This window comes from Ovis aries, chromosome Y (genome assembly GCF_016772045.2).
Source record: "Ovis aries strain OAR_USU_Benz2616 breed Rambouillet chromosome Y, ARS-UI_Ramb_v3.0, whole genome shotgun sequence".
Taxonomy (NCBI): Eukaryota; Metazoa; Chordata; class Mammalia; order Artiodactyla; family Bovidae; genus Ovis; species Ovis aries.
The window spans coordinates 890,804-918,486 of record NC_082741.1 but is presented as its reverse complement, the minus strand read 5'-3'; the positions used below and the strand labels follow the sequence as shown (position 1 = coordinate 918,486).

The window sequence follows — 27,683 nt, the reverse complement described above, 5'->3', positions numbered from 1 at the left end:
GAATGGACTGGAATGAAATGAAAATAAGGATAATGAAAGAAAGCAAGATAGAACGCAAAGTGACCATCCGTGGGCATAAACCTCATATCCCTCGACAGGGCAGGAAAACAAGAAAAGTGTAAAACAGACGGAAAACAAGGGGAAAAAAGAAGAAAAGGCAGAAACGAAACGTGACCAACACCGCCTCTTCATCACAGGCGTTGCGTCATGGCGGGGGGGTCACACGCTGCAGGGCTCACTTTCTGGCCAAGACTGCATCGTAGGTTCCCCCCGTCCTCCGGCACTGCACGTCTCGGAAGCCGGCGGGGGCCAGGAGCGCGCGGTACTGGGCGGGGGTGCGCTCACGGCCCTCGGTCTGCACCAGCATGTTCAGCGAGTACAGCAGCGTGGTCAGGGGGCCCCGCCCGTCCGCGTCCAGGAGGCTCTCGATGACCAGCACGCCGCCACCTGCCGCGGGGAGGGTGAGGGGTTGAGCGAGGGTCAGCCCGGACCCAGGACCCGCTGTCCACTCTCTTCTCACCTGGCTTCCTGCCTACACCCCTGCCACGCAGATTAGCCCACAGCTCTGGGCATCTCCCACCCTCCCCTGCAAGATGGACCCTGACCTAGGACCCCCCGAGGGACAGACCCAAACCTAGGACCACCTGCAGGACACACCCTGACCTAGGAAACCACCCCCCGAGGGACAGACCCTGATGTAAGACCCCCCCCAGAGACAGACAGACCCTGACCTAGGACTCCCACGGGACAGACCCTGATGTAAGACCCCCCCGAGGGACAGACCCTGGCCTAGGACCCCCAAGGGACAGACCCTGACCTAGAACCCCCATGGGACAGACCCTGACCTAGGACCCCCCCACGGGACAGACCCTGATATAAGACCCCCCCCCACAGGACAGACCCTGACCTAGGACCCCCTGAGGGACAGACCCTGAACTAGGACCCCCTGTGGGGCAGACCCTGACCTAGGAACCCTGTGGGACAGACCCTGATGTAAGACCTCCTGCGGGACCAACCCTGACCTAGGACCCCCCTGCAAGACAGACCCTGACCTAGGACCCCCCCGAGGGACAGACCCAAACCTAGGACCACCTGCAGGACACACCTTAATCCCCCCGCGGGACACAGCCTGACCTAGGACCCCTAGCAGGACAGACCCTGACCTAGGACCCCCACCCCACAGGACAGACCCTGACCTAGGACCCCCCACCCCACAGGACAGACCCTGACCTAGGACCCCCCACGGGACAGACCCTGATGTAAGACCCCCCGCGGGACAGACCCTGACCTAGGACCCCCCACGGGACAGACCCTGATGTAAGACCCCCCGCGGGACAGACCCTGACCTAGGACCCCCCACGGGACAGACCCTGATGTAAGACCCCCCGCGGGACAGGCCCTGACCTAGGACCCCCCACGGGACAGACCCTGATGTAAGACCCCCCGAGGGACAGACCCTGACCTAGGACCCCCCACGGGACAGACCCTGATGTAAGACCCCCCCCGAAGGACAGACCCTGACCTAGGACCCCACCCCCCGTGGGACAGACCCTGATGCAGGATCCCCCTTAGGACAGACCCTGACCTAGGACACACAGCCACCGTCCCCTCTTCCCTCCCAGCTCTAGAGGCCAGCGTGGCCCGTAGGCGCTGGAGAGCGCACAGGATTAAGCCGGGCTGTGTCTACACACACTGCCCACCCCCATCTGGCTGCACGGGGTGTAACCCGGAGCTTGCTCAGTCGCTTCGGCCGTGTCTGACTCTTTCCCACCCCGTGGACTGCAGCCCCGCCAGGCTCCTCATGTCCACGGGACTGTCCAGCCAAGAATGCTGGAGAGGGTTGCCATGCCAGGACAGGGTCCTTATGAGACACACAAGAGGAGAGAAGCAGAGACAGAGGCGAAGCCACGTCAGAACAGACGCAGAGACGGGAGGGAGGCGGGAAAAGGACCATCGATCCCCAAAGCGCATCACTCGGAACGCAGGCCCGGGAAACGACACGCGACCGTTCTTTCTTATCTTCCAGCTTCGTCGCTTAGAAACAAATCCACAAAACGATGCGTCACGTCATTTTCGCTGAAAGCACAAGCGCGAGTGTGCCAATCCAGCGATGGGGGCACAGCTTATACACATTCTGACCGGATTCTCGGACCAGACGCCGTGTCCTAAGCCACGGTCTCCTGGCTTCCTTGAAAAGTCACCACGTCCCGCGTCCTTTTTGGACAATGGATCTCGTGGCTAGGAATGCCCACACTCCCTCCCGCAGACACCAAAGTCAGATCCGTGCATTGTGGGCAGTGATTTGCCGCGATGCAGACACAATGGGACTGACCATCAGTAGGAGGCTCGCGGGGAGAGGCTGAGATGGGACCTCCAAGCAGTGAGAACGTGAGGGAAAGAGCCTTGCCTCCAGATCTGGGGGATTCTCCTAGCTGCGCTGTCCAGAGAGAGAGCCTTCTGTAAGGTCGTGTTCGGACCATGCATGCAACTTCTGAGTGTGTCAATACATATTTCTGCACATATATGTACAGATGCAAACACGTGTAACACACACATACATACACACACACACACACCCATATAGACATGGGCTTCCCTGACAGCTCAGTTAGTAAAGGACCCGCCTCCCATGCGGGAGACCCAGGTTCAATTCCTGGGTCGGGAAGATCCGTTGCAGAAGGGATGGGCCACCCACTCCCGTATTCTCGGGCTTCCCCGGTGGCTCAGCTGGTAAAGAATCCACCTGCAATGCGGGATGCCTGGGATCCATCCCTGGGTCGGGAAGATCCGCTGGAGAAGGGAACGGCTGCCCACGCCAGCACTCGGGCCTGGAGAATTCCATGGGCTGTACACACACAGAGTCGGGCATGGCTGAGCAACTATCACAGCCCGTAATGTAACTACATACACAGGTGTAGTATAGGTTTACTGTAAATATGTAGCATTCAAATATTTAAACTTTTTACATTTTAACATTTTTCATATTTATTTTTAAGGATATCCAAAAATAACACAAATTATATAACTATTATATTATTGACATCCGTGTATTCATTTATTATTTAAAAGTAGATGCTTAATATATAAACTTTAAATGTAAATATAACATGCTTTACGTGTTATATATGTGCGGCTTCAGTTGCTCAGTTGTGTCTGACTCTCTGCGACCCCGTGGACTGTAGCCCGCCAGGCTCCTCCATCCATGGGACTCTCTAGGCAAGAATACTGGAGGGGGTTGCCATGCCCTCCTCCAGGGGATCTTCCCGACCCAGGGATCAAACATGCATCTCCAAGCTTCCTACACTGGCAGCTGAGTTTTCACCACAGCACCACCTGGAATTTGTGTATATATATATGTGCGTAAGCTCCAACCCTTCAGCCACCTGCTGTGAAGAGCTGACTCCTTGGAAAAGACCCTGGTGCTGGGAAAGATTGAAGGCGGGAGGAGAAGGGGACGACAGAGGATGAGATGGTTGGATGGCATCGCTGACTCGATGGACATGAGTTTGAGTGAACTCCGGAAGCTGGTGAGGGACAGGGAGGCCTGGCGTGCTGCGCTCCATGGGGTTGCAAAGAGTCGGACACGACTGAGCGACTGAACGGAAACAGAGCAAGTGAACCAGAGCCCACACAGCGTCACCTGCGGGGGAAACTCATGGTTTCTGTGACCTTGGAGACGCCGAGCCTTGATTATTCTAAATGGAAAAGCTGCAGGCAGGCCACTACCCCACTTGACAACTTTATATTTTTTTTCTTCTTTTAACTAATTTTTTATGGACATATAGCTTCCTTACAATGTTGCGTTCGTTTCTGCCACACAGCAAAGAGAATCAGCCGTATGTGGCCACATGCTGAGTCGCTTGAGTCGTGTCTGACTCTGTGTGACCCCAGGGACTGCAGCCCGCCAGGCTCCTCTGTCCATGGGATTTTCCAGGCAAGAGTACTGGAGTGGATTGCTATTTCCTTCTCCAGCGGATCTTCCCGACCCAGGGATCGAACCCAGGACTCCCGCATTGTAGACAGACGCTTTACCATCTGAGCCACCAGCTAAAGAAATGAATCAGTAAAAATAAATTTAAAGGACCAAGGTTTCAAACATCCCTCTACACAAAGTCAAAAAAAAAAAGCTCACCATCAAGTAACTTCAGTATGCATTCAAACATAAACAATTCACTTCTGCGCAACACACTTCCTAGAGCTCCCCCACCAAAGGGTTCTAGACACAACCCTCCATGAAAGACTTCACTTCTGAAAATGTCGCCGTACTTTGAGAACCTCAACTTCGCGGGGGGGATGTGGAAGAGTGTGGCAAAAAAAGAGATGATATGAGGGAGCCCGAGACGTGGTGATGTCTTGAAAAGGAAGACAGCCTCCAGAGGGCGGCCGGAACTCCGGCCTCCTCACTCACAGACACACGTGACGACGCGGCTTTGCGAGCCCTCGGCGCATCGAGACACCAGTACCTCTGCCCTGAGTGGAGCCCAGGGCCCAGCGCCCAGCGTCCCCGCCACCTACCTGTCCTGCAGGCCTGATACAGTCTCTGCAGCAGGTGGCAGCACTTGGCATCGGTCCAGTCATGCAGGACCCTGGCCAGGATATACAGGTCCGCCTCCGGGAGGGGGTCTTTGAAGAAATCCCCTGCAACACAGGCGCGGGGGCTTCTTGTCAGCCTGCCTGTCAATTCCACGTGAGCACACCTACGCCCAGCGTGGCTGGGTCACTTGCACACACAGACCTGTCCCCAGATCCCCCCAGCTGCTGACCTCCGGAAACAGACACCGTCTCCGTGTGATGCTGAGACGATTCTGAACGATGGAATACTCCCTTTAGGCCCGCTTTCCGCATCAGCTCTGGACGACGGGTTTATTTTTACTCAACTTCAGAAACTCTCCTGTAAACAGCACCCCTAAAGCAGCGGTCCCCAACCTTCCTGGGCTTCCCAGGGGGCTCCGATGGTCAAGAACCCGCCTGCCAATGCAGCAGCCCTGGGTTGGATCCTTGGGTTGGGAAGATGCCCCCTGGAAAAGGGAATGGCAACCCACTCCAGCATTCTCGACTGGAGCACCCCCATGGACACAGGAGCCTGGCAGGCTACAGTCTGTGCATTGCGAAGAGCCGAACACGACTGGGCAACGAACGCTTTCGTTTCACGTCCATCTCGTTTGCCAGCTTCCCCGCCTGCTTCTTTTTCCACTCTTTTTCCTTTAAACCAACGGGGCCTGTAGTGTCTTTCCTGGTTTCTTTTTTCTTCTTCTCTCTTTCTTTCTTCTCTTTTCTCGTTCTCAGCCTTCCTTCCCCCTCCCCTTTCCTTCTTTCTGGTACTGGGTCTTGCAGCATGCAGGAACTTAGCCCCTGGGCCAGGGGCGGGACCAGGGGCGGGACCAGGGGCGGGACCAGGGGCGGGACCAGGGGCGGGACCAGGGGCGGGACCAGGGGCGGGACCAGGGGCGGGACCAGGGGCGGGACCAGGGGCGGGACCAGGGCCCCCGTACTGGGAGCTCACAGTCTTAGCCTCTTGGGCCACCGAGGAAGTCCCCCAAAGTCTCCTTCTTTGCCCCATTTCCCAGGTGAGGCACAGAACTAACACCCTCAGCACATGTATCTCCAAGAAGATGCCCAGAGGTGGTTAACATCTCCGAGAAGATGCCCACGGTTAAGATCACGCTGAGGTCCTCCTTCTGAGCACAAAATCGAAGGGGGGCTCCCCAAACTCAGTCATTCAGATTCAGTATATTTTAAGCCAATGGTTTTAAAAAATCCAACATAAAGACCCCCATTCCCCATGCCCCCCAAAAAAGAAAACTTCCTGATGATCTAAATTTAAGAATTTTAAATAAAAGCAGCATCCAGTCCTTCAAGGACACAGTCTGATACACCTTGAAATCCGCCTGTCGGACGCAGAATCATTGGAAAGAAGCTGACCCTTCACCTGGGTCAGTCAGAGTTACCCCCCACCCCGCCCCCCGCATACGGCCCTGGATGGAATGCTGGTGGCCTGTCCCTTGAGATGCCCTGACCTTGGAGGTGAACTGTTTAAAAAAAAATAAAATAAGGAATTAATTCCCCTGTTGTCCAGCGGTTAGGACTCTGTGCTTTCATTACCAAGAAAGCAGGTTCAACCCCCAGGCAGGGAACTAAGATCCCACAAGCTGCATCCCATGGCCAAAATCATAACAATAATCGTAATAATAATAGGGAGTTCTTGGCAGAGCTCAGAGGGGACAGAAATGACACCCCCACCTGCTGTCTTCCTCCCAAGAGAGCAGAGGAAAAGAGGCATGAACAGCCAGTTCCGTCTACACACGGAGGTTCGGGGTGTCTGCAGCTCAGACCTCCGTACGGAAGTGACGGCCCGCAGCTGGGAACCGCGCCCCACGTTTCCAAGGCAAGCACAAGTCCCTCGCGGCGCTCGGCAAAGCTGCTGTGGTTTCTTAGCCTTGGGATGTCTGAGGAGCTTCTGTCTTTTCAGTCGATAACTGTCCCCTCATCTTGCCTTCAACCCACGTCACTCATTGCCACTCGTACACGAGCTGGTTGTAAATACCTACGTGAGTTTCCCGGGACGGAAACTGGGCAGTAAGAAATGCCCAGAGACCAGGACATCCGTCCTCCCCCAGCCCTGGAGACCAGATGTCCGAAGTCAAGGGGTCCCAGCGCTGAACTTCCTGCAGAGGCTCCAGGGGAGGGTCCTCCCTGCCTCTTCCAGCTTCCGGGGGGCTCCAGGCAGCCATCCCTGGGCTGGCGGCTGTCTCCCTCCTGTCTCTGCCTCCGTCTCCACGTGGCTTCTCCGCTGCGTCCGTGTCTCTCCTGTTCTATGTCTTATCAGGACCCTGTCCCTAGGTTCAGGGCCACCCCCATCCAGGAGGAACCTCATCTCAGACCCTACACTCCGTCACCTCTGCAAACGCCTTATTTCCTAAAGTCCTGTTTACAAACTCTGGGTGAGGAGACACACTGAACTCAGCACAACACTCAGGAAAGAATTGGCTGCAGGAAAACAAGACCCTCCCACCGTTCCCCGTCCATCCTGCGTCACAGTGCTGTTTAAACGCCCGTGTGCTCACTCACGTCCGACTCTGTGACCCTGTGGACCGTAGCCCCACCAGGCTCCTCTGTCCATGGGGATTCTCCAGGCAAGAACGCTGGAGTGGGTTGCCATTTCTTTCTCCAGAGGATCTTCCCGACCCGGGGATCGAACCTGCGTCTCTCGCGTCTTCCGCCCTTGCAGGCGGATTCTTTACCTCTGAGCCACCCGGAAGCTCCATTTTAAGGGGGTGTGTTTGGACGGTCCAGAAAGCCACGCTGAACGCCCAGCGTCTCCATCTCCCCAGCCCGCCAGGACCCGTCTGTTTCCCCGTGGACACAGACAGCGTTCCAGACACCCACCTTCATGGAAGCTGATCCGCTCATCCTCCCAGGCTGAGAAATGTCTCTTTGCCATCCGCACCACTCCTGGGATGTCAAAGACGATGACCCGACATCGCGGGTACAGGGACACGCACGCCCTGGCCAGAGCCCCGGAACCGCCTGCAAGAGGGCATGGACTGTGACGGCCCCCAGACCTGGGCGGTACCCACAGCCCGGTCTCCATGGTGACAGGCTCACTTACAAAGCCCTGCACCTAAGGTATCTTCCGGGCTGGACCAACCCGCACACCAACCTTCCACGTAGACCCTGACCTGATGGCTTCCCCTCGTCCGCCCAAGGACAGACGCGGCCAGGCAGAGGAAGCCCCTGGGCAGATGCTACGGGAAGACATGCCCATGTCTGCCTGTGGGAGACATTTCCGGGGGACACCCGGGTGAGGAAATGGAGACCTCGCTCCAGATGCCAGCAGCATGAACATCCCACAGTCAGGGATGTTTATTTTATAAAATAACCCCAACCTAAAGGTCCATCGACGGAGGTATGGACAGAGAAGATGTATATATATACAGTGGAATATTACGCAGCCATGAAAAAGAACAAACCGATACCATCTGCCGCAGTGCGGACGGACCCAGAGACGATCGTACTCAGTGAAGTTCGTCAGACAGACAGAGACAGATACCACGTGGTGTCAGCCGCACGTGGGACGTAAAATGCGATGCAAAGGAACTCAGGCGCGAAACAGAAATAGACTCTCAGACACGGGAAGGAAACGCACAGCTACCAACGGGGAAAGAGCGGAGGGATAAATGCGCAGACTAGGACGGACGTGGGCGCGCTACTATAAACCACGCTGATTGGAGGGTGGGACGGACGTGGGCGCGCTACTATAAACCACGCTGATTGGAGGGTGGGACGGACGTGGGCGCGCTACTATAAACCACGCTGATTGGAGGGTGGGACGGACGTGGGCGCGCTACTATAAACCACGCTGATTGGAGGGTGGGACGGACGTGGGCGCGCTACTATAAACCACGCTGATTGGAGGGTGGGACGGACGTGGGCGCGCTACTATAAACCAAGCTGATACTTGACAAGTTCCTAGTGCACAGCGCAGGGAATTCCACTCAATATAGTGTGCCTGTGTGGTAAGGCACATCAGTTGTGTTCACCTCTGTGTGACCCCATGGACAGTCGCCCTCCCTGGCTCCTCTGTCCATGGGATTCTCCAGGCAAGAATCCTGGAGTGGGTCGCCATGCCCTCCTCCAGGGATTGAACCCAGGAGTTCTGCATTGCAGGCGGATTCCTCACCATCTGAGCCGCCAGGGAAGGCCAAGGGTCTACAAACAGGTTTCCAAACATAGCTGCGAGGTCCGGGGTGGACACTCACCCCCGAGGTCGCAGATGAGCGGGAAGGGGGACAGGTCGAAGGCGGCCAGCACGCTCGCCCCCTCCAGCCTCCACACGTCCTGCAGGCCCTCCATGAACCGCAGCCTTTCGTCCTCCGACCTGGAACACGACGAGATGAGCCCATGAGAACCACGTGGAGTCTGGTGGGTATCACCCTGAGCAACAACCTGGGGGCCCCTGAGCTGAGCAGAGACCTGGGTCCTCCACCCACCGGGGTGGAACGCCAGGCCACCGGGTCAGCTGTGCAATGCGGGAGGCTGGAGGCTGCGGGGGGTGTCCACACAGGCTGGGGGAGAGGGCTGGGCATGACGGGGATTCAGGGAGGTGGAGACAAGTGTACGGGGAGCTGGGTCCCAGGAGGAACGGGGAGGAGGGTCTCGGGAGGGGACAGAGGTGAGAAGGAGCCAAGGACGCTGGGAGCCAAGGTGGGTGGGGAGAGGGGGCCGGTGAGGGTCTCCTGGGGGCCGCCTCTCTCCTCTCACCCTCCACTGAGGCTGCTCTGTGGCTTTGGAGTCAGTGAGGAGGCAGGGAGGCGGGGAAGAGTACACGGTGTGCAGAGCAGGCGCCAGGTCTCAGGACCCTCAGCAGTGACCACCCTAACCCCTTAATCCTTGGTGCATTTCCCGCCCCACCCTGGGAGCAGCCCCCACACGCTGCAGACAGTCACGAAGCCATCAGCATCGTCTGACTCGTCGTCAAAAAGTCACCAGCACGGCCTGACCCCTGCGGCCTCATACGTCATCTGACGAGTCACCCACAGCTGACGCTGGTGCTGCCTGCAAAGCCCCAGGCTTGTCTCTTTCCACAGCCTCCCCCACCCCCAAAATAAAGAGGATTTCCCGGCTCATTCTGGACAGATCAAACGAGCGCCTAACTTTTCTGCTGGAGTATTACTCAGCCAAGAAAAAGAACAGATTACTCCCACTGATGGCAGCGTGGATGGACCGAGTGGCTATTATACTCAGGAAAGGAACTCAGAGAGAGAAAGACAGGCAGTATACCGCCAACAGGCAGGGACTAGAAATTCATGCAAACCAACCATTTTACCAAAAAAAAACACAGACTTAGAAAGCGTTAGTCTCTCTCTGCGACCCCACAGACTGCAGCCCACCGGGCTCCTCTGTCCATGAGTTTCTCCAGGCAAGAACCCTGGAGTGGGTTGCCATGCCCTCCTCCAGGGGATCTTCCGGACCCGGAGTCTGAACACAGATTTCCACCATTGCGTGCGGATTCTTTACAGTCTGAACCACCAGGAAAGACCTAAACTTGGAAAACCAACTAATGTTATCAAAAATTTAAAAAAAAAAAAAAAGGGAGAAAGGAAAAATTGAGTTGGCGAATAACAAATACACTTTGGGCAAGCATCCTCAGGCACTTCAATCGTGTCCAAGTCTTTGTGACCCGATGGACCGTTGCCCACCAGGCTGCTCTACCCACGGGATTTTCCCAGGCATGAATGCATATGTCACAGATGATGGAAATGCACGTCCTGAGCAGCGTGGGGCAGTCTGGGGAGCACACAGTAATCAGCTTATACGGGCAAAAGAACCGAAAACAAGAATAAATAGACGCGTGTCTGTGTCTCACTCAACCAACGTCCTGTACAGCTGAAACAAACCTGTCACGGACGCTCAACTCTGCTGCTACCGAGTCGCTTCAGTCGTGTCCGACTCTGTGCGGCCCCACAGACGGCGGCCCACCAGGCTCCCCCGTCCCTGGGATTCTCCAGGCAAGAACGCTGGAGTGGGTGCCATTTCCTTCTCTAATGCATGAAAGTGAAAAGTGAAAGTGACGTCGCTCAGTCGGGTCCGACCCTCAGCGACCGCATGGACTGCAGCCCACCAGGCTCCGCCGTCCACGGGAGTTTGCAGGCAAGAGCACTGGAGTGGGGCGCCACTGCCTTCTCCGATCCTCAACTCTGCTCCACTGTAAAGAAACCACGAAAGAACGAAGGGGACAAAGAAAAGCGAAAGCATTACCTGGAGCAATGCTGCCGCCTTGTGGCCGTTTGTGGTAACAGCGACTATAAAAGCCGCGTTGACGGGCCCTCAATATTCCCAAGCTCTGCACGGCTCCCCAGTAAAGTACTACTGCGCTCCTAGAAGTCTCCTAGGGGTGGTCAGCGAACGAGAACTCAAACCTGGGCAGATGATCCCGAAGCCAGTGTCAACAGGCACCTTTAACCTGCACTCATTAAAAGCAAGTCACATGAAATGATCTCAACACAGTCAAGCACTAGGGAAGGGAACAACAGACGGGTTTCAAATCGGGAAAGGAGTCCACCAAGGCCGTATCTTGTCACCCTGCTGATTTAACTTCTATGCATAGTACGTCATGAGAAACGCTGGGCTGGAAGAATCACAAGCTGGAATCAACATTGCCGGGAGAAATATCAATAACCTCAGATAGGCAGATGACACCACCCTTATGGCAGAAAGTGAAGAGGAACTCAAAAGCCTCTTGATGAAAGTGAAAGAGGAGAGCGAAAAAGTTGGCTTAAAGCTCAACATTCAGAAAATGAAGATCATGGCATCTGGTCCCATCACTTCATGGGAAATAGATGGGGAAACAGTGGAAACAGTGTCAGACTTTATTTTGGGGGGCTCCAAAATCACTGCAGATGGTGACTGCAGCCATGAAATTAAAAGACGCTTGCTCCTTGGAAGAAAAGTTGTGACCAACCTAGATAGCATATTCAAAAGCAGAGACATTACTTTGCCAGCAAAGGTCCGTCTAGTCAAGGCTATGGTTTTTCCTGTGGTCATGTATGGATGTGAGAGTTGGACTGTGAAGAAAGCTGAGCACCAAAGAATTGATGCTTTTGAACTGTGGTGTTGGAGAAGGCTCTTCAGAGTCCCTTGGACTGCAAGGAGATCCAACCAGTCCATCCTAAACGACATCAGTCCTAAGTATTCTTTGGAAGGACTGATGTTGAAGCTGAAGCTCCAATACTTTGGCCACCTCATGCGAAGAGCTGACTCCTTGGAAAAGACTGTGATGCTGGGAGGGATTGGGGGCAGGAGGAGAAGGGGACGACAGAGGATGAGATGGCTGGATGGCATCACTGACTTGATGGACGTGAGTCTGAGTGAAATCCAGGAGTTGGTGATGGACAGGGAGGCCTGGTGTGCTGTGGTTCATGCAGTTGCAAAAAGTCGGACACGACTGAGTGACTGAACGGAACTCATGGCCCAGCAATCTCACCTCGAGGCATATACCTGGAGAAAACCATAATTTGAAAAGATACACGCACCTCGACGATCACAGCAACACTAGTCACAATATTCAAGGCGTGGAAGCAACCAAGCTGTCCGTGGACAGAGGCGCAGACGAGGAAGGTGTGCGATACGACGCAGAGAAAGAAGCCGTGCTGTACACCACCGTGGAATATGGCTCAGCCGCAAAAGGGGAAAGAAGCCAGCTGTACTTAGCATACCAGAGCCACTTTGCTGGGGTGAGGAACACGCAGCATCAGAGATTACTAGCAAGAGGCAAACCAGATTTCAATGCAATCACTTGGCACCGGTCAGAATGGCCGCTGCGAACAACTCCACAAACACTCAGTGCTGAAGAGTCTGTGCAGGAAACAGAATTCTCCTCCTCCCCCCCGGGAATGCAGATGGTGCCAACCACCGTGGATAGCAGTGTGGATGCCCCTCAAACAATTAAAAAAGAGAGAGACAGAGAAAGAGAGAGAAGGCAATCAGAACACCCCTAACACCACACACAACAAGAATCCGCAAACAGTCTAAGACCTGGATGGAAGGACAGGTTCCATGAAATTCTCAGGGGAAATACACACGGGACACATTTTGACACCCACCCCTCAGAATAATGGGGCCTCCCTGGTAACTCAGCTGCTGAAGAATCTGCCTGCAATGCGGGAGACCCCTGGTTCGATCCCTGGGTCGGGAAGATCCCCTGGAGAAGGGAAAGGCTACCCACTCCAGGATTCTTGGGCTTCCCTGATAGCTCAGCTGGTAAAGAATCCGCCTGCAATGCGGGAGACCTGGGTTCCATCGCTGGGTCGGGAAGAGCCCCTGGAGAAGGGAACGGCTCCCCACTCCAGGATTCTGGCCTGGAGAATCCCACGGGCTGTATAGTCCACGGGGTCGCAGAGAGTCGGACACGACTGAGCGACTTTCCGTTAGAAGAATGAAAACTAAACCCAAAATGAAAACAGGACCTAATTAACCTTAAAAGCGTTTCCACAGCCAGGACATCCTCAAGGAAAGAGAAATCCCTAAAATTGTGGCGGGGTGGGAGGATCATTTTCAAACGAAGATACCTGCCAGAAATTCATCTCCAAAATCACAACCAACCCATGGGAAAAAAAAAAAAACAGGGGGCCAAAGATGGAAATGCATATTTCTTCCAAGAAACTATTATAGAGGTTGCGTTAGATTCATGAAACGTGCTGGGCACCAGGAATTATGAGAGAGAGGCAGATGAAATTCCAGCGAGGTATCGCCTCACACAGCTGAGGATGATTCCGGTCAAACCCTCGACACACATCCGACGCCGCAGAGGCGGTGGGAGAGCAGGGGAGCCTCCTCCGGGGATGCTGGGGATCCAGACAGGTGACGGGCGTCATGCGGGACAGCGTAGGGGGCGCCTGAAACAATGGAAGCCAGAACGAAATGGGAATATTCCCCAAGACCGTACAGAAAGGTGCACTTCAGGGAAGAGCGAGCTCTAAGTCAGAGGACCAAGACTGTGAGCTTCAGGCGGAAAACACAGTCGGGACGGCCTTGCCATCCACTGAGAGCGATGAAAGATACGCCAAAGTAAGAAAACAGGACACAGTTAGCCGCCAAAGAATCTGCACAGCACGGGGAACCCCACGTGAAAAGATAACACTCACAATGGTGAACAATCTTTGCAAACCAAGATACCCACGGAGAACTGGTGTCTGGAACACAGAAACAGCTTGTGCGGCTCTGTGTCAAACACACACACACACACACACACACACACAAGAAATAAAGGGGACAGAGATTGAAACGGGGATGTCTTCCGAGAAGGCAGAGAGATTGCATTAGGGACATGAAAACGTGCTAAGCGTCCCTGCTTATTAGAGAGAGGCCTCTTTAAAGTCCAGTGAGGTATCTTATCACCATCTTGTGAGAACGGGCATCTCACAAAATCTCCAAAAATAAACGCTGAAGAGGGTGTGGAGGGGAGAGAGCCTCCCTGCACTGTTGCTGGGAATGGGGAACGGTCCATGTACGAGAGAGAAGAGTATGGGGGTCCTTCAGAGAACGAAACAGTGAAACATCTTAGGACACGCTCACCCCGACCCCGGGCACAGAGCCAGAGAAACCCCAGGGTTTCCAAAACATAGGTACGCTTGGGAGATCACAGCCGCGCCAGGAAAATAACCAGGACCCGGAAACAGCCTGAGCGTTCGGGGACAGGTGAATGGGTAAAGAAGCCGGGCCACACAGACACGACGGACCATTAACTCAGCCCTGGACGGGCAGGAGAGAATGCCACGTCCAGTCTGAGACAAGGAAGCAGAGAAGGTCACACCTAGAGAAGGAAGGCAGGCAGGGCGAAATATCACAGGAGACCACCTGGGGCTGGAATCTAACAATGGGTACAAGCCAACTGCCTTACCCAACAGGAACAGACGCTGGAACAGAGACAAGAAACTTACGGGCCAAGATTACCCCAAAATGCATCTTATGGGTGAGGGGCCTGGTGCCATTCTGAGTTTTGAGACTTTCCTTTCTTTCGTTAGCAGCCTGCTAGTGACGATATAACATCCCGCTGAAGGCTAGCCGCGGGGGGCACTTCTAGAAAATCTTTTTATTTTGTATTGAAGTCCAGCCAATTAACAATGCTGTGATGGTTTCAGGTGGAGTGAAGGGACTGAAGCTCTGAGCAACAACTAGCAGAGGGGGGCACTCTTTCTGCCCCCTTCTGATGCCTATGTCAGAAGCTCTGTCTATCTCCTTTAAACTTTAATAAAAACTTTATTACACACACACACACAAAGAACCTTACGCTTATAAAAACAAAAAACGTTAGTGATGAGGGATCCATTAAGAGTTTGCTAATAACACACACATTTCTTCAGGCTGAGTCGCTCAGTCGTGTCCGACTCTTTGCGACCCCGTGGACTGTGGCCCAGCAGGCTCCTCTGTCCGCGGGATTCTCCAGGCAAGAACACTGGAGCTGGCTGCCACGCCCTCCTCCAGGGGATCTTCCCGACCTGGGGATCAAACCCTCATCTCCTGCATTGCAGGCAGATTCTTTATCCACCGAGCCACCAGATTAATAAACTCAAACAGGTGATCAAAAATGACCTGTTGATCCGCAGAACAGCCTCTACTGAACACACTCTAACCGCCTCTGTGGCGGGAAAATGAAGAAGAGATAAACACGTGCGTATAATGAGATCCAAGGTCCTGTGCGCTGGAAACAAAGGCCAACACTGCGCAAAGGAAGCGTTCTCCAATGGAAACTAACATTTCTACTACAAATGGGGGGAAGAAACGGTTTATGGAGAAATGCTGCCACCTCATGGCTGGGCTTTGTAACGACAAACATAAAAGCTGTGTTTCAGTGAAGTTCAGTTCAGTCGCTCAGTCGAGTCTGACTGTTTGCGACCCCCTGAATCACAGCACGCCAGGCCTCCCTGTCCATCACCTTCTCCCGGAGTTTACTCAGACTCGTGTCCATCGAGTCGGTGATGCCATCCAGCCATCTCATCCTCTGTCGTCCCCTTTTCCTCCTGCCCCCAATCCCTCTCAGCATCAGAGTCTTCCAATGAGTCAACTCTTCGCATGAGGTGGCCAAAGGACTGGAGTTTCAGCTTCAGCATCATTCCTTCCAAAGAAATCCCAGGGCTGATCTCCTTTAGGATGGACTGTGTGGATCTCCTTGCAGTCCAAGGGACTCTCAAGAGTCTTCTCCAACACCACGGTTCAAAAGCATCAATTCTTCGGTGCTCAGCTTTCTTCACAGTCCAACTCTCGCATCCATACATGACCACTAGAAAAATCATAGCCTTGACTAGATGGACCTTAGTCGGCAAAGTAATGTCTCTGCTTTTCAATATGTTTACTGTCGTTAAACTGAAGGCAGGAGAGGAATCGATGCTTTTGAACTGTGGTGTTGGAGAAGACTCTTGAGAGTCCCTTGGATCCAACCAGTCCAATCCTAAAGGAAATCAGTCCTGAATGTTCATTGGAAGGACTGATGCTGAAGCTGAAACTCCAGTCCTTTGGCCACCTGATGTGAAGAGCTGACTCATCTGAAAAGACCCTGATGCTGGGAAAGATTGAAGGCGGGAGGAGAAGGGGACCACAGAGGATGAGATGGTTGGACGGCATCACTGACTCGATAGGCATGAGTTTGAGCAAACTCCAGGAGCTGGTGATGGACAGGGAGGCCTGGCGTGCTGCAGTCCATGGGGATCACAAAGAATCGGACACGACTGAGTGACTGAGCTGAACTATATATATATTAGTATAATGAATAATCGACAAAAAGAAGAAGACAGGACCTCCTCTCCCTGAAGAGCATTTGCACAGCAAAGAAAGTCCTGAATGAGAGAAGCAGACAGTGTCCAGACTGTAAAAAAAAAAAAAAAAGGCATTTGCAAATGAAGACACTCACAAGAATCTCAACTCCAAAACTTATAAAGAGCTCATGCATCTCAATATGAGAAACACAGACAACCCAAGAAGAAAAAAAAAAAATATATATATATATATATATATATATATATATATATGCCAAAGATCAAAATGGATATCTCGTCCAAGAAGGCATACAGGTTGGCATCAGGCCCATAAAAAGATGCTCAGCATCAGTAATCATTAGAGAGAAGCAAATCAAAAGTGCCATGAGGCATCCCTTCGAACAGGTCAGAATGGCCATCTTCGGTAAGATCTACAAACATTAAGTGGTGCCAAGGGCAGACGAAAAGCGGAATGCTCCTGCACTCTTGGTGGGGAGCTAAACTGGTGCACCAAATGTGGAAAACGGCATGGAGGTTCCTTATAAAACTTCAGCATCCAGCAACCGTACAATCCAGTAATCCCACTTCTGGGCTCAGATCCAGAGGAAAAGTCCTGTTTCAGAATAACACACGCCTTCCTGTTTTCGGGGCAGCAGGAGACAGAACGGCCAAGATACCGAATCTGCCGAAATGTCCATTGACAGGAAAAGGGAGGCAGGGTGGTAAGGCCTCTGCACAGGAACACGGCTCAGCCACAGAGCGGAGAGGAAGGAGGCCGCTGCCAGCAGCCTGCACGGGCCGAGCGACTACCGTACCAAGTGACGGGAGTCAGACAAAGACAGGTGTCACAGGACCATGACGCGGGCTCTAGGCGCTCACCAGACGGACTGACGGACACAAGGGAGCCAGACTCTGAAACGGAGTAAAGAAACTCATGGGTGAGAGGTGCTCAGTCGTGTCCCACTCTTTGTGACCCCACAGACTATACAGCCCATGGGATTCTCCAGGCCAGAATCCTGCAGTGGGTGGCCTTTCCCTTCTCCAGGGGATCTTCCCAACCCAGGGATCAAACCCAGGTCTCCCAACATTGCAGGCGGGTTCTTTACCAGCTGAGCCACCAGGGAAGCCCAAGAATCCTGGAGTGGGTGGCCTATCCCTCCTCCAGGGGAATCTTCCCGACCCAGGAATGGAACCGGCGTCTGCTGCATTGCAGGCGGATTCTTTACCAACTGAACTACCATTAAGGCTGAAAGGAACTTATGACTATCAAAAAAAAAAAAAATTATGGGAAAGAGACAAAGGAAAGGTTAGGAGTGAACATATACACGCTCATATAAATGGAATTGAGGATCAAAAAGTCTGTGCTGAATTGCACGGGGAAGTCTACTGAACATATAATTACCTCTGTGAGAAGAAGAACCCAAAAAAGAAATAAACCTCTCTGCATAACTGAATCAAACTCCCGAATACCTGAAAAAAAGAAACACCACGTGGAAACTCAACGCTGAGGCTGCTGAGTCGCTTCAGTCGTGTCCGACCCTGTGCGACCCCATAGACGGCAGCCCACCAGGCTCCGCCGTCCCTGGGATTCTCCAGGCAAGAACACTGGAGTGGGTTGCCGTTTCCTTCTCCAGTGCATGAAAGGGAAAAGTCAAAGTGAAGTCGCTCAGTCGTGTCCGACCCTCAGCGACCCCATGGACTGCAGCCCACCAGGCTCCTCGATCCATGGGAGTTTCCAGGCAGGAGTCCTGGAGCGGGGCGCTGTTTCCAATAGAAAGCAACGATGAAAATACAAAAAAAAAAAAAAAAGGCGGCCATGAAGAAATGCTGCCACCTTGTGTCCGAGTTTGGAACAACAACCTAAAGGCTGCGCTGAAGGGCCCTTGACCTTCAGCCGGTCGACTGGGCTCTAAGCATGAAACTGCTGCCCTCCAAGAAGCCTTCTAGGGGCGGTCAGCGGAAAGAGTTAGACACTGGGCAAGGTGCACGAATCCAAGTTCAAGAGGTACCTTTAGCTCACACCCCGTTAAGAAAATCACATAAAAAGATGTCAGCATCGCTCTTGAAAGTGTTAGTCGCTCAGTCGTGCCTGACTCTCTGCAAGCCCACGGACCGTAGCCCATCAGGCTCCTCTGTCCGTGCGATTCTCCAGGCAAGAACACTGGAGTGGGTCGCCACGCCCTCTTCCAGGGGATCTTCCCAACCCAGGAATCAAACCCAGGTCTCCTGCACTGCAGGCGGATTCTTTACCAGCTGAGCCACCAGGGAAGTTGCTGAATATTAGGGAATGCAAATCAAGCCTACAACAGGTATATCATCTCTCACCGGCCAGAACTGCCCTTATCAAAAACTCTACAAACGTTAAATGTCTGTAGCTCGTGGAGAAAAAAGGAGCCCTCTGCAGTTTTCGTGGGAATCTGTACTTGTGCAGGTATTATGGAAAACGGTATGGGACGTTCTTAAAAAACTAGAGATGGAGGTATCGTTCGATCCCGTGGTCCCGCCGCTGGGGCATACACCTGGAGAAAACCAGAATTAGAAAAGATACGTGTACCCCAGGGTTCATCAAAACACTCTTCACGACAGCAAAGACACAGAAGCAACCTCAAGGTCCATCAGCAGAGGAACGGAGAAAGAAGAGATGGTGCGTATACAGGCTGGGACATTCATAAGTTGTTACAAAATGAAATCATGCGTATATTTGCATAACCGAATCCCTTTGCTGTAGAGTGGCAATTCATGGAACATCGTGAATCAATACTATTGCTGTAACGTTTCAAGCAAGCTAGATGCCCACCGAGAGAATGAATGAAGAAGTTGTGGTACACGTATTCAATGGAATGTCACTCAGCCACGAAAAGGGACACCTTTGAGTCAGTTCTAATAAGGTGGGGGATCCTGGAGCTTGTTACACAGAGGGAAGCAAGTCAGAAAACAAATCTCTTGTACTGAGACATACGCATGGAATCTAGAAAGTCGGTGCTCCTGAAGGCATTGGCAGGGCATCAGTGGAGACGCAGACGTAACCGAACAGAGTTACGGACCCGGGGAGGTAGGGAGGAGGGAGAAGGCGGGAGGTGCGGAGAGAGGAACTTGGAAACGCACGTCACCATATGTGAGGCGGGTAGCCGATGGGGATCTGCGGGGTGACTCAGGGGGCTCAAACCAGGGCTCTCGGCCAACCTAGAGGGGTGGGATGGGGTGGGAGGTGGGAGGGAGTTTCAAGAGGGAGGGGACGCAGGCAAACCCACGGCTGACTCATGCGGATGTCCGGCAGAAACGCACACAACACTGCAAAGTGGTTGTCCTTCAGTGAGAAATACAGAAATTGATTCTAAAGCAGGTCGCCAAGTGGGTGGGCAGCGTCACCTGTAGATGGCAGAGAAGAGCTCCTCGGACGGGATCCCGAAGGCTTTCGGATACTGGTTCCTCCCTTCCCTGAAAACGAGGAGGAGACCGTCACTCAGGCCCCAAGAGGTCACTGCTCTCGGTTCACGCAGCCTTGCGCTCACAGACCTTACCCTGGCACCACAGACGGCCTGCGCCAGAAACGAGTAACCCAAGACTACTCAGGAATCGCTTTCCAGTTTGCAGTTCAGTCCAGTCCCTCACGCGTGTCCAACTCTTTGCAATACCATCAATCGCAGCACGCCAGGCCTCCCTGTCCATCACCAGCTCCCGGAGCTTGCTCACACCCATGTCCATGGAGTCGGTGATGCCATCCCGCCATCTCATCCTCTGTCGCCCCCTTCTCCCCCCGCCTTCAATCCTTCCCAGCATCAGAGTCTTTTCCAGTGAGTCAGTGCTTCACATCAGGTGGCCCAAGCTTTGGAACTTCAGCTTCAGCCCTTCCAGTGACTGCGCCCTTTATCCCTGCTATGATCCCATCAGCTCCCCCTCACACCGTCAGGCATTAGACCCGGGAGTCTGGAGACCCGTGCGAGAAGAAACCTAACATTTGGTTCCTGGGACGCCCGGAAGCCAGCCCGCAGGCAGCCCTGGGGACTCGGGGGCGCGGCTGACACGCACCTCACTGCCTCGGCCAGGTGGCGCCAGCAGACGTAAGCGGTCCTGCCCGAGTACAGCAGCATGTCCCGCTGGGACCTGGGGCTGCCTCTCACCAGGTAGGTGCTGGCGAGCTCCGTGTTGGCATACACAGCTGAAAACAGAACGGAGGGGAAAAAAAAATAAAGTTAGACACCCAGGCATCGCCAGGGTGCCAACAGTGACTCTGGCAACTTCCTGATTGGAGACGTGACTCTCGCCTGGGACCGTCGGAACCCCGACAGCTGGACCCTCGGTCCCAAAGGACCGGCTGACCTGTGGTGCAGGGGCTGCGTGCCCTGCCTGCTGCCTTCAGCTTTGGTAAATCCCACGGAAAGATCCGATTAGCAAATGGAAAGGGCCAGCGAGCCCCTGTGTTGTTCAATCCCTCAGTCGCCTCCGACCCTTTGCGACCCGTCGACTACATGTAATACGTGTCTATGGGGCTCCAATACTCTGGCCACCTGCTGCAAAGAACTGACTCACTGGAAAAGCCCCTGATGCTGGGAAGGACTGAGGGCGGGAGGAGAAGGGGACAACAGAGGATGAGATGGTTGGATGGCACCCCCGACTCGATGGACATGAGGTGGAGCAAACTCTAGGAGATGGGGAAGGACAGGGAAGCCTGGTGTGCTGCAGCCTATGGGGTCGAGAAGAGTCGGACACGACGGAGCGACTGGGCTGAACTGAATCCGCTCACTGTTTCTGCCCAAGCTGTACCTGCCGAATGCTTGGGGGCTCCAAGGGGTCCCCAGGGCAACAGAGCCGCAGCAGGAGGTTCTCTAACCTGGTCCCTGAGCCAAGCATCCCCGCGTCTCCAGGCCGGCAGGTTAGCCCACATCCCGACGTGCCTCCCCGAGGGTCTGCAGGTACAGCAGGCTCCTCCCGCCCCCAGGAGCTTCCCCGTGAACGTCCACCATCCTCCACAGGTGTGTCCTGGCCAGACCGCAGCCTGCCCTGGGGGTTTGAGGTCGGCACTGCCAGTGGGGGAAAGGGACGGGGCTGCAAAGCTTACTCACGGGGCGTGACTGCTGGATTCCCAAGCCCGCGGCCATCTGAGTACCATCAACCCCCAAACAATGTCCTCCTGTTCCAGTTAACTCACCCTCACTATTTGCACCCCATAAATCCCACGGGGACGCAAGTCCTTGCTTCAGGGAGAAAGCCCATCACCCACCCCTACCGTTGCCCGCCCAGCCACCCCTACTTTGTCAGGCAGTGGTCCCTACACTTTGCAATTTCACAAACTCTCAAGATTCTAAAAGAAAAAAACCATCTGAGTGACTGAGATAGGGCTAGACAATTTTTAATTTTGCAAAGAAAGGGCATTAAAAGAAAACACTGGCAAGGACCATCTTCTGTAAGAGGAAAGCAGCTTCAATACCAAAACAAGGGTATGATCTTAACACAAAGGGCAACCCTTGAAAAGCAGTTGAGCATGATGGAAAAACTCCTCCCTTGTAACTTTTCGGTCACGTTTCTGTCTTGTTCCTTGGATATTTCATCAGGGTTTCAGTGCAAACACCAGCCTCTCGAAACTTCCTGATCCACAGTCAGCAAAAGACAGCCGGAGTCTGGTACCCGGTTTTGGCCATCTGTTTTTGCCAATAAAGCTTTATTGGAACCTTGTTCCATCACCTTTTCTGCTAAAAAGCTTTATTGTAATGCTGTTTCACTGCCTGTCTGGTCTATAAAGCTTTACTGGAACCCTGTTCCACAACCTGTCTATCAATAAATCTTTATTGGAACCCTGTCTACCATCTGTCTAGTCAACAAGTCTTTATTGGAACCTTGTTCCACCACCTGTTTTGTCAATAAGCCTTTATTGGAACCCTGTTCCCCCACCTGTCTATCAATAAATCTTTATTGGAACCCTGTCTACCACCTGTCTAGTCAACAAGGCTTTATTGGAATGTTGTCCCACCACCTGTTTTGTCAATAAACCTTTATTGGAACCCTGTTCCACCACCTGTCTGGCCAATAAACCTTTATAGGAACTCTGTTCCACCACCTCTCTGGCCAATAAAGCTTTATTGGAACCTTGTTCCATCACCTGTTCTGCTAAAAAGCTTTATTGTAACTGTTTCACTGCCTGTCTCGTCTATAAAGCTTTACTGGAACCCTGTTCTACAACCTGTTTTGTCAATAAAGCTTTATTGGAATCCTGTTCCACCACCTGTGTTGACAATAAAGCTTTATTGGAACCTTGTTCCAGCATCTGTTTGGTCATTAAATATTTACTGGAACCTTGTTCAACCACCTGCCTGGCCAATAAAGCTTTACTGGAACCCTGTTCCACCACCTGTTTGATCAAGAAAGCTTTATTGGAACCCTGTTCCACCACCTGTTTGATCAAGAAAGCTTTATTTGGAACCCTGTTCCACCACCTGTCTGACCAATAAAGTTTTATTAGGACTCAGCCCCGCCCAGCTGCTGTCTCCAGCAGCTCTGATGCTCCGAAGGCAGAGATGAGTGTCATCTGCAGAGACACAGTGGCTAGCCCACCAGGCTGAGAAGGCTTACTCTGTGGCTCTTTCCAGAAAAATAAAACGGAAAACTGTGCTGAGAGTGTGCCTTTAAAACGCCTTCTTCCAAAGAGCCAGGGTGCTTACCTTTTCCTCCCCTCACGGCGGCTTGCAGCAGCTTCAGGGACACGCAGGTGTCCAGCAGCAGCTCTGTCCCCCGGGGGCTGGAGCCCAGACGTGAAGACACTGCCGCTGAGTCCAAGGGCTCCAGGGCCTCTGCCAGGAGCTCAAACACCCCCAGCTCACAGGCAGCAAAGAGAACCTCGGGGCAATGAAGCCAGAGTCAGCCTTAGTTCTCAGGAGACTCACACTCTCAGGAGGGTGAGTCAGACAGAGAGGGAGAAATATCACACGACATCCCTTACATGTGGGATCTGTAAAGAGATGATGCAAACCAACTTATAAAACAGAAAGAGACTCACAGACTTAGAAAATGAACTTATGGTTGGTGGCGGAAAGGATGGTCAGGGACTTTGGGGTGGACATGGACACATGGCTGTGTTTAACATGGAGAACCAGCAAGGACCTGCTGTCCAGCACAGGGAACTCTGCTCCATGTCACGTGGCAGCCTGGATGGAAGGGGAGTTTGGGGGAGAATGGGTACGTGTACATGTCTCGCTGAGTCCCTTTGCTGTCCGCCTGAAACCATCACAGCATTGTTCATTGGCTATACCCCAGTATAAAATTAAACGTTTACATTAAAAAGGCCGTATCCATTCCTGTTCTGTTGAGACTGTATTAACTCTTATTCTGTTAAGATCGTATCTACTCTTCTTAAAGTTCTATTAGTTGTTATCCTTAATAGGTTGCTCAAAGTCCTACTATATTAAGATGGTGTTAAGCTTTATCCTCTTAAGATGGTATCAGCTCTTGCGGTGAGCTTAGTATTAACTCTTATTATATTAAGTTTTAATGACTCTTGTTCTATTGAGATGTCATGAACAGCCCATTAAGAGTGCATTCAGACTTTCTTCTATCAGGATTTTATTAACTCCCCTTGTACAAAGGTTGTATTCAGCCGTATTCTGTTCACGTGGAATCAGTTCTCACCCTGTTAAACTTGTGTTGATTCTTGTTCAGTAAAGTTGGCACGATCTCTTACCCTGCTGTGATTATACAAGCGCCTATATTCAGGTTCTATTCACTCTCTGCTGCCGGGTTTCAGCAGACGGGCGCCTCTGGGGTTTCCCCTGGTGGCTCAGACAGGAAAGAATCTGCCTGACAATGCAGGAGACTCGAGTTTGATCCCTGGGTCAGGAAGATCCCCTAGAGGAGGAAATGGCAACCCACTGCAGTATCCTTGCCTGGAGAATCCCATGGACAGAGGAGCCTGGAGGGCCACAGTCCATGGGGTCGCAGAGTCGGACACGACTGAGAGACTAACACTTAGCCTGCAAGGATAGTATAAGCCCTGTATTCGGGTTTCTTTCACTCTCTGTGAAAGAAGATTTTATGAACCCCTATTCCAAGGGACTGTAGTTCATTTTCTTGCCTTAACGTTGGGTGCACTCTGGTTCTACTGAGGTATTATAAACTCTCACTCCATTTAGGTTGCATTCCGGTCTTTTTCTATTCACATCTTATCCGCTCTCTTCATACGAAGGCTGTCTTCAGTCATCTTCTGTTAAGATAGTATCAGCTCTTGTTCTGTTAAAGGGGTGGTGACTCTGACTCTGTAAGGCTGCAGGACGTTTTATTCTCTAAAAATTGGGTACGCTCTCATCCTATCGAGGTTTTATCAATTGTCCTATTGAGGTTGCGTTACGTTTTATCCAATTAATACGGTGTTGGCTTTCCACTGAGGTTGTATTAACTCTTCCTATAGTAAGTGAAGTGAAGTCGCTCAGTCGTGTCCGACTCTTTGCGACCCCGTGGACTGTAGCTTTCCAGGCTCCTCCGTCCATGGGATTCTCCAGGCAAGAACGCTGGAGTGGGTTGCCATTTCCTTCTCCAGGCGATCTTCCTGACCCAGGGATCGAACCCAGGTCTCCCGCATTGCAGGCAGACGGTTTAACCTCTGAGCCACCAGGGAAGTTGCAGTCCCTCTTGTCTGAGTGAGATGTTTTGAACTCATCGTACTAAGGTTGTATTCAGATTTTATTCTATTGAGTTTTTAAATTATTTTTATTTGTATTTATTAGTCTCCACCAGGTCTTAGTCAGGGTATGTGGGGTCTAGTTCCCTGACCCAGGGCCGAACCCCGGGCCGCTGCGTTGGGAACTCCGAGTGTTAGTCACTGGGCCCTCGGGGAGGTCCTTCTATTGAGTTTTACTGAGGCTCTGATTCCACTCAGGTTGGATTCAGCTTTATTCTCTTCACACTGGATTCACTCTTGTTCTATCGAAATATTTAGTTAATTTTACAGCAGCAGCTTTACAACGCTGTGTCAGTCTCTGGGCAGCAAAGGGAGTCAGCCATCGCTTACACATAGATCCCCTCCTATTCTGCATTTTCTTCTCATGTAGGTCAGCAGAGAACTCCGAGTCGAGTTCCCTGAGCTATACCGCAGGTTCTCACTAGTCCTGTTTTATACACACGATCAACAGTGGATATGTCTCAATCCCAGCCTCCCAAGCCATCCAAGATTTTATTAAGTCTGTTTCTCTGCTGAGGTTCTATTAAGTTTTATCCTCAACGCCGGATTCACCTTTGTTCTATTGAGATGCTATTTCTTAATACTCGGCTTATATTAAGTTTTATTCTAGTAAGATTGTATGCACTCTTGTCTCACTAACAATGAAAACAGGGTTAGTCAGTCAGTCATGTCTGACTCATCGTCGACCCCCATGGACTGTAGCCCCCCAGGCCTCTCCGCCCGTGGGATTCTGCAGGCAAGCATCCTGGAGTGGGCTGCCATTCGCTCCTCCAGGGGGTCTTCCCGACCCAGGGGTGGAACCTGGACCTCCTGCTTTGCAGGCAGATTCTTCACCAAATGAGCCCCCAGGGAAGTGCCTCCAAGTGCCGTTCTGAGACGCCACTCCGTGAGGGCCAACACAGGCCTGGAAGGGCCCCAGGCCCCGATGGCCAAGCTTCTGCCCGTGGACACGCCCAGAGTTCCAGCACACCCTCGCGCCCCCCGGAGGAGACCCCGTCCTCACTCAGCACTGAGTGCCTGTCGTCCTCCTCACCTCCAGGCAACAGAACCCCAGCCGATGGGGCCTCTTCCTACCTGGGAGACCATGAAGCCGTTGGCGTATTCCTTCAGGAGACGGTAGTCGTCACCCTCCTGGGAGCACATCTTCCTTCTGGGCTGGTCTGGCTTGGAGGGACCCCGGCTATCTTAGCTCTGGGCTTCACCAGTCTATGAGCAACCTGGGCGGACAAGCCGAGGAGCAAGCCCAAGACGGATCGTTCTAGGAGATTCCGTCAGCCTCCTGAAGGGGATGAGAAAGCTTACAGGGGACCCGTGGGGATTCTGTTCACTCCTTCTGTCTGTGATGAGCACACAGCCCGAAAATCACCTGTCACCCCCAGCCGCCTCCCATCCTTGTACCATCAGCCGTGCCACTGGTCCCAAACCCACATGCCCACTAATCACTACTGATGATGACTCACTGGATGGACTGAACACGCTCTGAGCCCTTCAAATGTGGGGGACAGGTGTATTAACTGTCTGGGTGCAGCCGTAACAAATGACCACACACTGTGGGATTAAAACCACAGGCATCCGTCCTCCCCTAGCCCTGGAGACCAGATGTCTGAGGTCAGGGTGTCCCAAGGCTGAGCGCTGTCCAGAGGCTCCATGGGAGGCTCCTTCCCAACCTCTTCCAGCTTCTGGGGGCTCCGGGCATCCATCCCTGGGCTGGGGGCTCCAGGCGTCCGTCCCTGGGCTGGTGGCTCCGGGCATCCATCCCTGGGCTGGGGGCTCTGGGCGTCCATCCCTGGGCTGGTGGCCACCTCCCTCCCGTCTCCACCTCCGTCTCTACGTGGCTTCTCCTCTGTGTCCGTGTCTCTCCTCTCCTGAGTCTTACAAAGACCCCGTCCTTGGGTTTAGGACCACCTCCACCCAGGAGGACCTCATCTCAGACCCTTCACTCCATCACAGCTGCAGAGAACCTTTGTCCAAACAAGGCCAGGTTCTCAGGTTCTGGGGGTGAGGACATGGACAGCTGTTTGGGGAGCCGTGATTCAACCTCATACACGGGGGTGGTCGAGGCATCCCCGTTCATCAGGGTGATCAGTTATTTCCGGCAGCGGCATTTCAATTGCCAGGGACCGTGGTGAGCCCCGCTGTTGGGGGAGGAAGCCCAGAACCTGCCCTGAGCTGCCGTCCTGCCGTGGGCCGCCCCAGCCCCGCTGGGGGATACACTCTCTCTTTCCCAGCCATCTCTGACGCTCAGCTTCACGGAGCCCAGACGGGCCTTCAGCTTCCACCCCCCACCCTGCCCTCTTCCATCCTGAACCCCGGCAAGCACACCTCAGTGTCCGCTGACCACACCGTACCTCATGCCCTGTTTCTGGGGACGCCCAGCTGGATTAGGGGCTGGGGGAAAGCTCCGACTATGAAACAATGCTCTGCTCTGCTTCGTCTCGGAGAGGTCCTCTCTGCTTCGTGGCTGGGCGAGCAAGGGTTCCAATAAAGCTTTATTGACACACACACACACACACAAAAGGCGAGTGGAACAGATACCAATAAAGCTTTATTGACCAGACAGGTGTTGGAACACCAAGTTTCCAATAAAGGCTTATTGACAAAACAGGCGGTGGAACAGGGTGTCAATAAAGGTTTATTGACAAAACAAGTGATGGAACAGATACCAATGAAGCTTTATTAACCAGGCAAGTGTTGGAACAAGGTTCCAATTAAGCTTTATTGATTAAAAAAAAAAAAAAAGGTGGTGAAACAGATACCAATAAATCTTT

General features: G+C 53.0%; 1 protein-coding gene across 1 annotated transcript; it reads right to left on the bottom strand.

The window, feature by feature from the left end:
• Nucleotides 1-212: 212 nt before the first annotated feature.
• Nucleotides 213-26,155, bottom strand: ASMT (acetylserotonin O-methyltransferase). The gene is given in 8 exon segments (NM_001306120.1): nt 213-447; nt 4,516-4,638; nt 7,387-7,527; nt 8,760-8,878; nt 19,620-19,688; nt 20,280-20,409; nt 22,907-23,081; nt 25,990-26,155. Coding segments are annotated over 8 exon segments (1,038 nt in total). The 5' UTR covers nt 26,059-26,155; the 3' UTR covers nt 213-235.
• Nucleotides 26,156-27,683: the final 1,528 nt, after the last annotated feature.